This window comes from Oryx dammah, unplaced genomic scaffold (assembly GCF_014754425.2).
Source record: "Oryx dammah isolate SB20612 unplaced genomic scaffold, SCBI_Odam_1.1 HiC_scaffold_18, whole genome shotgun sequence".
In the NCBI taxonomy this organism is placed as follows: domain Eukaryota; kingdom Metazoa; phylum Chordata; class Mammalia; order Artiodactyla; family Bovidae; genus Oryx; species Oryx dammah.
This window is the reverse complement of record NW_024070202.1, coordinates 28,066-40,464: the sequence shown is the minus strand read 5'-3', so window position 1 is coordinate 40,464 and position 12,399 is coordinate 28,066. Positions and strand designations below refer to the sequence as shown.

At 50.4% G+C, this 12,399-nt stretch overlaps 1 protein-coding gene across 1 annotated transcript; it reads right to left on the bottom strand.

Moving 5' to 3' along the window:
* Positions 1-1,184: 1,184 nt before the first annotated feature.
* LOC120878243 lies at positions 1,185-8,931 on the bottom strand. Its single transcript, XM_040260935.1, is given in 4 exon segments — positions 1,185-1,293; positions 1,571-1,773; positions 1,867-1,929; positions 7,990-8,931. Coding segments are annotated over 4 exon segments (1,317 nt in total).
* Between the last annotated feature and the right edge of the window lie 3,468 nt (positions 8,932-12,399).

Genomic DNA, 12,399 nt, shown 5'->3' with positions numbered 1-12,399 from the left:
TTCAAGAGCCACTGGATATGTGGCGTGATTCCTCATTGGGCCTCCAGACTCAGGGGGTACTGTTTCACCCATACAGGGGTGGCATCTGCTTTCAGTTCAACGATGATGGGGGGTCTCTGTTTGGCTAGTCCTACTCCCACTGTTTTTGCCCAGGCCATAGGGTATTTTTGGACCCAAGGCTGCACATTAGGGTCAATAGCCATGGGAGGCCTCAGCTGGTACATTTATATTCATCCCTTAGCACCAAGGACAAAACCTGTATAGGATGTCCAGTCCCATCCATAACTGATATCCCTCCGTGGTCAAAGTGGATTTGAGTATTGACCTTAGATAATAAATCCCTCCCTAGTAAGGGAGCCAGGCATTCTGGTATCACAAGAAATGAGTGAGACATTCGTTGGGTCCCCAAGTCCACCTGACTTTTAGTAGTTCATCCATATCGTTTAGTTCCGGTGGCCCCTTGTACCCAGCTGGTTTTCTTGGACATTGGCCCGTCTTTCTGGTTAAGGACTGAGTATTGGGCCCCTGTGTCCACCATGAAGCTGACTGGTTTCCCCTCCACGTGTACAGTTACCCAGGACTTGGGGAGGGGGGCTGAGCCCTGACCCCCCTAATCGCTATCATTTCCTGCATATAAGATGTGGGCCCCAGGGGAAGGTGTTTCTTCCCTGGTGGGCTTTTCCCCCGGTTTTCTTTTAGGGCACTCTATTTTCCAGTGTCCTCGCTCCTGACAATATGCACATTGGTCCTTCCTTAGTCTCTGTCCAACTTGCTTTCCTTCGTCTTTCGGCCTGACTTCACTAGTTCCCTGAGAATTAGCTCCCTGTCTCATGCCTGCAAAGAACATCTGGGCTAATTATTTCTGATTCCTGCGATTTTTCTCTGCCCTGAACTCTCTCTCTTCCCATCTAACACGTTCTTCTCTTTCCTCTGGAGTTTCCCTATGGTTAAAAACCCTCTCTGCTGCCCTCACCAGGTCTTGTATGGATTGTTCCCCTAACTTCTCTATTTTTTGCAGTTTCTTCCTGATATCTGGGGCTGCCTGATTTACAAATGCTAGCATAACTGCCGCGTGTGACTCATCAGCCTGTGGGTCCATGGGGGTATACTGCCTAAAAGCTTCCATTAATCTCTCAAGAAAGCCTGCCGGGCTCTCATTTGGCTCCTGTCTAACCAGATTTATCTTAGCCAAATTTGTTGTGTCCTGGCGGCTGCTCGGAGGCCAGCTGTGAGAGTCTTGTGGTACACTTGGAGATGCTCCCAACCTTTATCGTGCTCGAAGTCCCATCTGGGCTGCGTCAAGGGGAATCCCTCATCAATCAGATTCGGTTGCATGGTAGGTCTCCCACCTACCCCTGAAACATTCTTCCGTGCTTCTGACAATATCTGTTCTCATTCCTCTGTGGTGAAAAGCACTTGTAACAGCTGCTGACAATCATCCCAAGTGGGGTTATCGGTGAAAAGAATGGATTCTAAAAGATCAATGAGGCCCTAAGGCTTTTCTGAGAATGAAGGAGTTTGAGTTTTCCAATTATATAGATCACTAGTGGAAAAGGGCCAGTATTGGTACTTTTGTTCCCTGTCCGGGCGGGCTGGCCCCACCCGAACAGGAAGTGCCCGGACGGTGGAGGTGGGGGCTTCCGGGTTATTTTCGTCCACCACATTGGGGACTCCCCTAGTTCTTCCTCGAGTTCCCTGGTCGGGGCCCCCTTCCTGGGTTGGGGCCGAGGGTTCGGTATCCCTTCGCATTCCTCCGGATGAGATCTGAGGTACCTGAGGGGGCAAAGGCGGATGTGCATAGTGGGGTGGGGAGAGATCGGTTCCTAGGTCAATTAGGTTAGGATAGAGTGAGGATTCCTGGAATACCGGCTTCACCCGGCTGTTGTGCTCTTTGTGTTCTTCCTCTTTGGATGTTTCCACAACAAGCACCTGTGGGATAGACGAAATGGGGGAAGGGGAAGTAAAGGGCTGGAGAATAAAAGGTCTCAGCCAGGCTGGTGGATTTTCCACCAAATCCTGCCAGACCAAAATATAGGGAGTTTGGTCTGGGTGTCCAGATGTGCCAGGAGCGAGCACTTTCTCTCTAACCTCTCAAATAATTGGCAGGCTGAAGTTTCAGTCTTGTGGCCAGCCAGCATCAAAGGCAGGCCACTCGGTGGAACAGAAAATCATTAGTTTGTTCTTCTTCATTAATATCAATAGATTTCGTGCTCTAGAATTAAAATCAGAAAAGTGGTCAGTCATAAGGGACAAAGGAGTAGAAGTTGCTTCCCCCATGATTACACAGGAGACAAAATGAACACACAAAGAGCAGAGACAATGCTGGCACTCACACAGACATGACAAACAGATAACAAATACACATCGGCCAAGAACACAGAACGAGGTCTTCCTGGGGACCTCCTGAAACTTCCTTTCCCTTGAGGTTATCTTACCAACAAGGTGTCCACAGAGCCAGCCGCCTTCCCAGCACAATGCTGGGCCTTGGCATTATGCTGGCTAGGTTTAATACTCTTACAGAGCCTGCTGCCTTCCCAGCATGAGGCCAGACCTCAGCCTTATGCCAGCTAGGTCGACCTCTTTCAGGTTAAGGAACCACTTCTGCCGGGAAGGTGTTATTCCCCTCAGTTAAAAGGAATCTCGAACGAGCCCCTATGTTAGGCCCAGTGTCCGAGTCCCCAAAACTGAGAGAATAAGACATCCACAGCAATGCAAAAGTATAAAGGGGTTTATTGCCAGCTCGAGCTAGGGCCCAGGTCTCATCCAGCAGAGTGGAATCTTGACGAGAGTTCCGAGCTCTGAATCACAGCTGCTTATATACAGGTGGTCTTTTGTCTCAGCAATAGTGTAGTTGGCGTGTGCTGATTGACTCAACCTTGGGTCATCGTGGTGATTGTCTTAACACTGGCGTAATCGGCGAGGGGGGGGAACCTTAGTGTCATCGGGGACCTTGGTGTTATCAGGGGCCTTGGTGTCATCGGGGACCTTGGTGGGTCTTCCCAGAATTATGATTCATGCTTATAAGAACCTGAGGCTTAGGCCTAGTGTGGCCTGTTGAGCCTGTCATGGCTCAGGTCAGGTACCAATAACAGCCCTGTGGGAAAGCCTCGAGGGAAAGCCACAGGTCCCTGTGTCAATGCGATGGGAAGTCTGACACTGCTGCTACAGCTTGGGAGGAAAGCGGACGTTCATGTCTCCACACAAAATGAGGCCTGACTCCACTGTGGAGACTCCAGAAGTACCCCAAGATCCATGTCAGCACTGGAGAGGAAACCTCAGGTTCTGGTCTCAACTCCACATGGGGTCTTAGGCCCCGGCAACGACTGAAGAGGAATCCCGAGAGGCCCCTGGCAAATCGCATGGAGACTGGCTTTTTATGAGGCCACACAAGCTGGTCCTTGAAGTCCCCATCGAAATTCATGATGAACCTGCCGCAACTCGAGAAAATCCAGTAGGTTCTCCCCTCCAGGCGAGAGAAGGCCATTTTCCGCCGTGGCATCTCAAGGGAAATCACACCTTCCCTCTTGAACTTGGAAAGAGTCCTTCTCATCTTTGCTGCAACTCAAGAAGTTCCCTGACATACCCATCTCCACTCGAGAGGAACACCAAGGATCCTGCCAAAATCAAGAGGAGCCCCGATTCTGCCTCCTAGCTAGAGATTAGGGTTCCTTTCCCTGCTTCATCAGGAAAGGATTCCCGGCATTCCCGTCGCATCTCAAGAGGAGGCGCGCTCAACAGGAAAGTCGAGAGGAACTCGAGGAGTCTTGCCACCATTCCAAAAGTGCTCCAAATATCTCAGTCCATTCCAGAGGAACCTGATATTCCCTGCAGTGCCTTGACTGTCATGCCGAGTATCAACTCACACCACTGTGGCACTTTTGAGAACCCTGTGGGAAAGCCTCGAGGGAAAGACACTCATCCCTTTTTAAACGCGATGGGAATCCTGACACTGCTGCTACAGCTTGGGAGGAAAGCAGACGTACATGTCTCCACTCGAGATGAGGTCTGACTCCCCTGTGGAGGCTCCAGAGGAACCCCAAGATCTATGTCAACCCTGGAGAGGAAACTTCAGGTTCCGGCCTCGACTCCAGATGAGGTCTTAGGCCCCGGCACCAACTGGAGAGGAATCCAGAGAGGCCCCTGGCAACTCGCATGGAGACTGGCCTTTCCTGAGGCCACACAAGTGGGTGCCTGAGGTCCTCGTCGTAACTCGAGAGGAACACCGAGGGTCCCGCCAAAATCAAGAGGAACCCCGTTTTCGCTTCCTAGCTCGAGATGAGGTTTCCTTTCCCTGCTTCGTCGGGAAAGGATTCCAGGCATTCCCTTCGCATTTCAAGGGGTGGCACTCTCAACAGGAAAGTCGAGAGGAACTTCAGGGGTCGTGCCACCATTCCAAAAATCCCCCATATATCTCAGTCCGCTCCAGAGGAACCTTATTTCCCTGCAGTGCCTCGACTGTCACACCGAGTATCAACTCACACCACGTTGGCATGTGTGAATGCCCTGTGGGAAAGCCTCGAGGCAAAGCCACAGATCCCTGGTTCAACACGATGGCAAGCCTGACACTGCTGCTACAGCTCGGGACGAAAGCGGATGTGCATGTCTCCACTTGGGACGAGGCCTGACTCCCCTGTGATGACTCCAGAGGTACCCCAAGATCCATGCCAACACTGGAGAGGAAACCTCAGGTTTAGGCCTTGACTCCAGACAAGGGCTTTGGACCTGGCACTGACTGTAGAGGAATCCCGAAAGGCCCCTTGCAACTCGCATGGAGACTGGCTTTTCCTGAGGCCACACGAGCGGGTCCCTGAGGTCCCCATCGTAACTCGAGAGGAACCATCCTCAACTCCAGAAAATCCAGGAGGTTCTCCCCTCCAGGCGAGATGAGGCCCTTTTCCACTGAGGTGTCTCGAGGGAAATCACACCTTCCCCCTTGAACTTTGAAATGGTCCTTCACACCCTTGCTTCCACTCAAGAAGTTTCCTGACATACCCGTCTCCACTCGACAGGAACACGGAGGGTCCCGCCAAAATCAAGAGGAGCCCCTGTTCCGCCTCCTAGCTGGAGATGTGTGTTCCTTTCCCTGCTTCATCCGGAAAGGATTCCCGGCATTCCCGGCACATCTCAAGAGGAGGCATTCTCCACACAAAAGATGAGAGGAACTCCAGGGGTTGTGCCTCTATTCCAAAAGCCCCCCAAATATCTCAGTACATTCCAAACGAACCTGATATTCCTGCATTGCTTCAACTGTCACACCGAGTATCAACTCACACCACGGTGGTGCTTGTGACAGCCCTGTGGGAAAGCCTCGAGGGAAAGCCACAGATCCCTGTATCAATGTGACCGAAAACCTGACAGTGCTGCTATAGCTCGGGAGTAAAGCAAACGTGCATGTCTTCACTTCAGACGAGGCCTGACTTCCCTTTGGAGACTCCAGAGGAACCTGAAGATCCATGTCAGCACTGAAGAGGAATCCTCAGGTTCCGGCCTCGACTCCAGATGAGGTCTTAGGACCCGGCACCGAGTGGAGAGAAATCCGCAAAGGCTCCTCGCAACTTGCATGGAGACTGGCCTTTCTTGAGGCCACATGAGCGGGTCCCTGAAGTCTCCATTGTAACTCGAGAGAAACCTGCTGCAACTCGAGAAAATCCAGGAGTTTCTCCCCTCCAGGCGAGATGAGTCCCTTTTCTGCTGAGGCGTCTCGAGGTGTTATGCCCATAGTCCGAGTCCCCAAAACTGAGAGAATAAGACATCCACAGCAATGCAAAAGCATGAAGGGTTTTTATTTCTAGCTCGAGCTAGGGCTCCCACCACATCCAACACAGTGCATTGGAGCAAGAGCCCCGAGCCCAGATTTACAGCAGTGTTTATAGGTTTTAGATCAAAGACAGAGTTTTGGCATGGGCTGATTGGCTGCAGGAGTTTCCTAGTATTTACTATTTGGCTAATCTTTATTGGCTGCAGGGGTTTCCTGGTATTTACTAATTGACTATTGGCTGCAGGGGGATGTCTTTTACGTCCTGATAAACTCAAACCAGGTTATGGGGAGTATGCTGATTACACAAGTCCTGGCATCCTCGGGGTGACCTCACTGGGCAATGACTCAGCTTTTCCCGTGAGTCCTACCTTAGTCCCTGAAGCCTATCATGGCATTTGTTAGGTCCCAACATTCCCCTCTGTCCTTTGATCATGGAGAGCAATCCTCCTCCTCATTCTGAAACATTGCCTGATATTGTTGTCTCAGCATCATCACTTGAACCTTACTGATATATTCTTTTTACAAAGGTCCAAGGTCGAAGAATAAATCTGGCCACCAAGTATTGTGGGGATTCCAGTAGTCGAATTGAATACCTCATGGGTTAGTCCATTACAAAGCATCCAGGTGATCTTAGCAAGTTGATGTGGGTTAGCACCAGCAGTTCTGGAGTGGAGAAGGAGGGACTCCAACAGGAGATTTAGGGGGATTCATCTGGGGCCAGCTGGCGGACGAGCTTCATTTTTAAGGGGTTGGTGGGATGTGGCGTTGCCTTTCATTCTTTTTGGGCCTTTTCTTGTTCCTCTGGGGTGGCTTGACGCACGTGGTTGCAGTGCACCCAGGGTCCAATTCCGTCGACCTTTAGGGCAGTGGGGGTGGTAAGGAGAACAACATAGGGGCCCTTCCATCTTGGCTTTAAGGTTTTTGACTGGTGTCTCTTAACCCAGACCCAATCTCTCGGGCCCATATCATGGGACGCGATTTGTCCTTTACTCTGGCCCTCATGAACTTCTCATATCAGTGACCAGATATGTTTATGCACTTTACTTAAAGCCAGCATCTCTTGTTGGAACGTGTGTAGTGAGAGAGATGGTTTAGTCTTCCCCTCAAATACTGGACAAACGGGGGGTGGACTTCCATATACAATTTCAAAGGGAGTCAAACCTAGTTTATAGGGGGTATTGATGCCTAAAAAAGCACAAAGGGAAGGAGGGTTACCCAGTCCCCGCCAGTCTCTATTGCCAGCTTTGTTAAAGTTTCTTTTAGGATCTGATTCATTCTTTCTACTTGTCCTGAGCTCTGGGGACTGTACTCACAATGTAGCTTCCATTTGGTCCCCAGGGCTGAGACCAGTCCTTTAACAATTTTGCTCACAAATGCAGGTCCATTATCAGAGTCAGTAGATGCCGGCAGCCCAAACCTAGGTATTATCTCTTCTAGGAGCTTCTTAGCCACTATTATTGCTGTCTCCTTTTCCGTGGGGTAAGCTTCTACCCACCCAGAAAATGTATCAACCAAAACTAACAGGTAACGATAGCCATATTTGTCTGGCCTTACCTCTGTAAAATCTATCTCCAAATGCTGTCCTGGCCTTTCCCCCCGGTATCTTCCCTTCTATGGCATGGGGAGTGTAGACCAGGAGGCGCTGTCCATAAGTCAGCTTGTCAGCATCATGGACAAGGAGAGCAGCGGCCGCGATGATACAAAGACAGGGTGGCCATCCAGCAGCTACTGGGTCCAGCCGTTTTAGAGAGGTATGCCACAGGCCGCCTCCAAGGTCCCCATTGCTGTGTCAGGACTCCCTTTCCCACTCCCTGCATTTCATCAACAAACAGTTGAAATGGCTTAGCCGGGTCAGGGAGAGCTAGGGCTGGGGCTTCTAGCAATGCCTGCCTGAGTTCCTGAAACACCTGCCTCATTGGTTCAGTCCAAGTCCAGTTCTTATTTTCTCTACTTCCTTCATATAGAGGCTGGGCCTTATCAGCAAACCCCAGGATCCATAGCCTGCAGTAGCCAACAGTCCCTAAGAACTCCCTCACTTGCCGAGGAGTCGTTGGCTTGGGGATCTGTAAAATAGTCTCTTTCATAGCCTGAGTCAACCATCTTTGCCCCTGTTTTATTTTGTACCCCAAGTAAATGACTTCCTGTTTAGCAATTTGGGCCTTCTTTGCACTTGCCCGGTACCCCAATGTCCCCAAAGTCTGAAGGAGGTCGCCTGTGGCCTCTAGTCATACCTCCTTGATAGTAGTGGCCAGCATGAGGTCATCCACATATTGCAATAGGACAACATCGTGGTGGCTAGTCCAGTACTCACAGAGGTCCTCACCTAGAGCCTCGTTGAACAACGTCGGTGAGTTTTTAAATCCCTGTGGAAGGAGAGTCCAGGTCAGCTGTCCTACAGTTTGACTGTCTTCATCAGTCCATTCGAATGCAAAGATCTCTTGGCTCTGGGGGGCCAGAGGGAAGCTGAAAAAGGCATCTTTTAAGTCCAAGATTGTATACCAGATGTAGTCTGGTGGCAAGCCGCTCAAGAGTGTGTATAGGTTAGGGACAGTGGGATGAATGTCACTCACCCGTTTGTTGACTTCACGAAGATCTTCGATGGGTCTAAATTCTGTTCCCCTGGGCTTTTTCACAGGCAGCAGGGGAGTATTCCATGGGGACCAGCACTTTTTAAGAATCCCTACCTTCAGGAGGTGCTATATGTGTGGCATGATTCCTTGCTGGGCCTCTTGACTCATGGGGTACTGCTTTACCTTCACAGAGGTAGCATTTGCTTTTAATTCGACAATGATGGGAGGTCTTTGTTTTGCCAGTCCTACTCCTGCCGTCTCGGCCCAGGCCAGAGGGTATTTTTGGATCCATTGTAGCATAGCCGGGTCCACAGCTGCAGGGGGTTTTGGTGAATATAATCTGTATTCATCTCTCAGTGCCAGGGATAAAACATGAATTGGTTTTCCAAGCCAGGCTGTGACTGATATCCCTCCGGAGTGAAAGTGAATTTGCGCATTGACTTTGGACAATAGATCTCTTCTTAATAAAGGGGCCGGACATTCTGGGATCACCAGAAATGAGTGGGACACCCGTTGGGCTCTCAAGTCCACTTTTCGCTTAGTAGTCCAGTAATATCTTTTTCTCCCAGTGGCTCCCTGTACCAAGCTAGTCTTCTTGGACATTGGCCCGAATTTTTGATTGAGGACCAAGTATTGGTCTTCCGTATCCACCATGAAGCTGACCAGTTTCCCCTCCACATTAATAGTTACCCAGGACACGGGGAGGGGTGCCAGACCCTGACCCCCCTAATCACTATCTTCTCCTGCATATAAAATGTGGGTACCCGAGGGAGACTCTTCTTTCTTATAATCCTTTTTTTCAGGTTTCTCTTGGGGCACTCATTTTTCCAGTGCCCTTGCTCTTTGCAATAGGTGCATTGGTCTCTCTTTAGGGCCGGTCTGGCTGGTTTCTCCCTTCCTTTTGGCTGGGTGTTTCGAGTCTTCCAAGAATCAGGTCCCAGTCTCGTCCCCACAAAGAAAATTTGAGCCAGCTCTTTCTGATTTCTTCGGTTTTCCTTAGCTCTAAATTCCCTTTCCTCCCGTCTAATTCGTCCCTCCCTCTCCTCAGGGGTCTCTCTGTTATTAAACACTTTCTCAGCTGCCCTCACCAGATCCTGTATTGACTGTTCTCCCAGCCTCTCTATCCTCTGTAACTTCCTCCTGATATCCGAAGCTGCCTGATTAACAAAGACTAGCAAGACTGCTGCGCGTGACTCATCAGCCTGAGGGTCCATGGGCGTATACTGCCTGAAAGCCTCCATTAACCTCTCTAAAAAGGCTGCTGGGCTCTCGTTTGGCTCCTGCCTTATCAAATTTACCTTAGACAAATTCATTGGTTTCCTGGCGGCTGCCCAGAGGCCAGCCATCAGAGTTTGGCGGTCCACTCGGAGACACTCCCTACCTTCAGCGCGTTCAAAATCCCAGTTCGGTCGCATCAAAGGAAACCCCTCCTCGATTAGGTGGGGCTGCGTGGTGGGTCTTCCGTCCACTCCTGGAACATGTTTTCGTGCTTCCGATAGAATTCACTCCCATTCCTCCGTGGTGAAGAGCACCTGCAGCAGCTTCTGTCAATCATCCCAAGTAGGATTGTGAGTAAACAGGATAGAATCTAAGAGATCAATAAGACCCTGGGGTTTTTTGGAAAAAGAAGGGGTTTGAGTTTTCCAGTTATATAAATCACTTGTAGAAAACGGCCAGTACTGGTATGTTCACTCCCCACTGGGATTTGCTGGCCCCACCCGGACAGGGAATGCCTGAATGGTGGATGAAGGAGCCTCCCGGCTTCCATCCTCAGACAAGTCTCCTCCCCTTCGAGTCCTTCTGTGAGTTTCTTGGGCCGGCACCCCTTCCCATGGCGGAGCCGAGGGTTCTGGGTACCTCCTTTGTTCTACGGATGACACCTGCGGTACCTGTGGGGGCAAGGGTGGCTGCATATATGGGGGAGGTGAGATTTCAGTGTCTAAGTCAATCAGGCTAGGATATAAAGAGGATTCCTGGATTATTGGCTTCTTCTTCTGACTCTGCTGATCTTCATGGTCAATCATTACAGACAAAAGGGCAGAAGAGCTTTGACCCATAATGACAGAGCTCATAATGAACACACACACATACACACAAAAACAAAAATGGCGCCGGCACACAAAGAAAGGCGACAGACAGAAGACAAATAAATATCGGCCAAAAACACAGAACTAGGTCTATCACGGGTTACTGTTGTCTTGCTTCCCAATGTTATCTCACCAAAGGGCGTCCACTGCCCACCAGACTCGGAGACGGGAGAGATGTTCCTTCCCAATCCCTCACAGAACCAGCTGCCTTCCAGTGTGAATGCTGGGCCCTGGTCTTATGCTGGCTGCCAGTTGCTTTCCAGCATGCTCACTGGGCCTCAGTCTTACACTGGTTAGGACGACTAATTCACCTCTGATTAGGCCTAACAAGAGCCAATTGCCTTCCAGTGTGTATGCTGGGCCTCGGCCTTATGCTGGACTTAACCAGACTTAACACCAGTGTTCAGATATCTTTCCTCCTAGTGAGGAAACCCCTTCTACCAGGAGAGTGTTATTCTTCCCAGTTGAAGGGATCCTGGACGAGCCTCCAAATGTTATGCCCAGAGTCCGAGTTCCCAAAACTGAGAGAATAAGACGTTTACAGCAATGCAAAAGCAAGAAGGGGTTTTATTTTTAGCTCGAGCTAGGGCTCCCGCAACATCCAACACAGTGCATTGGAGCAAGAGCCCCGAGCCCAGATTTACAGCACTATTTATAGGTTTTAGAACAAAGACAGAGAGTTGGCAAGGGCTGATTGGCTGCAGGAGTTTCCTAGAATTTACTAATTGGCTAATCTTTATTGGCTGCAGGGGTTTCCTGGTATTTACTAATTGGCTATTGGCTGCAGGGGGATGTCATTTACATCCTGATAAACTCAAACCAGGTTACAGGGAGTATGCTGATTACACAAGTCCTGGCATCCATGGGGGTGACCTCATTGGGCAATGACTCAGCTTTTCCCGTGACTCCTACCTTAGTCCCTGAAGCCTATCATGGCGTTTGTTAGGTCCCAGCAGACGGAAATCACACCGTCACTCTTGATCTTCGAAAGGGTCCTTCACACCCTTGCTTCAGCTCAAGAAGTTCCCCAACATACCCGTCTCCAATAGGCAGGAACACCGAGGGTCCTGCAAATATCAAGAGGTGCCCCGTTTCTGATTCCTAGCTCGAGATGAGGGTTCCTTTCCCTGCTTCGTCGGAAAAGGATTCCTGGCGTTCCCGTCGCATCTCAAGAGGAGACGCTCTCAACAGGACAGTCGAGAGGAAATCCAGGGATCGTGTCTCCATTCCAAATGTCACACAAATGTCTCAGTCCACACCAGAGGAACCTGATTTCCCTGCAATGCCTCGACTGTCACGACGAGTTTCACCTCACATCAAGGTGGCATGTGGGAAAGCCCTGTGGGAAAGCCTTGAGGGAAAGCCACAGATCCCTGTGTCCACTCGATGGGAAGCCTGAAACTGTTGCTACAGCAAGGGAGGAAAGCGGACGAGCATGTCTCCACACGAAACGAGGCCTGACTCCCCTGTGGAGACTCCAGAGGGACCCCAAGATCCATGTCAGCACTGGAGAGGAAACCTCAGCTTCTGGCCTCGACTCCAGATGAGTTGTTAGGACCCAACACCGACTCGAAAGGAATCCCAAGACCCGTCGCAACTCACATGGAGACTGGCCTTTCCTGAGGCCACACGAGTGGGTCACTGAGGTCCCCGTCGTAATTAGAGAGGAACGTACCGCAACTCGAGAAAATCCAGGAGGTTCTCCCCTGTAGGCGAGATGAGGCCCTTTTCTGCTGAGGTGTCTCGAGGGAAATCACACCTTCCCTCTTGAACTTCGAAAAGGTCCTTCACACCCTTGCTGCAACTCAAGAAGTTCCCCGACATACCCATCTTCACATGAGAGCAACACCAAGGTTCCGGCCAAAATCAAGAGTAGCCTGTTTTCTCCTCCTAGCTCAAGATGAGAGTTCCTTTCCGTGCTTCGTCTGGAAATGATTCACGGCATTCCCCGTCACTTACCAAGAGGAAGCCTCTCAACAGGAAA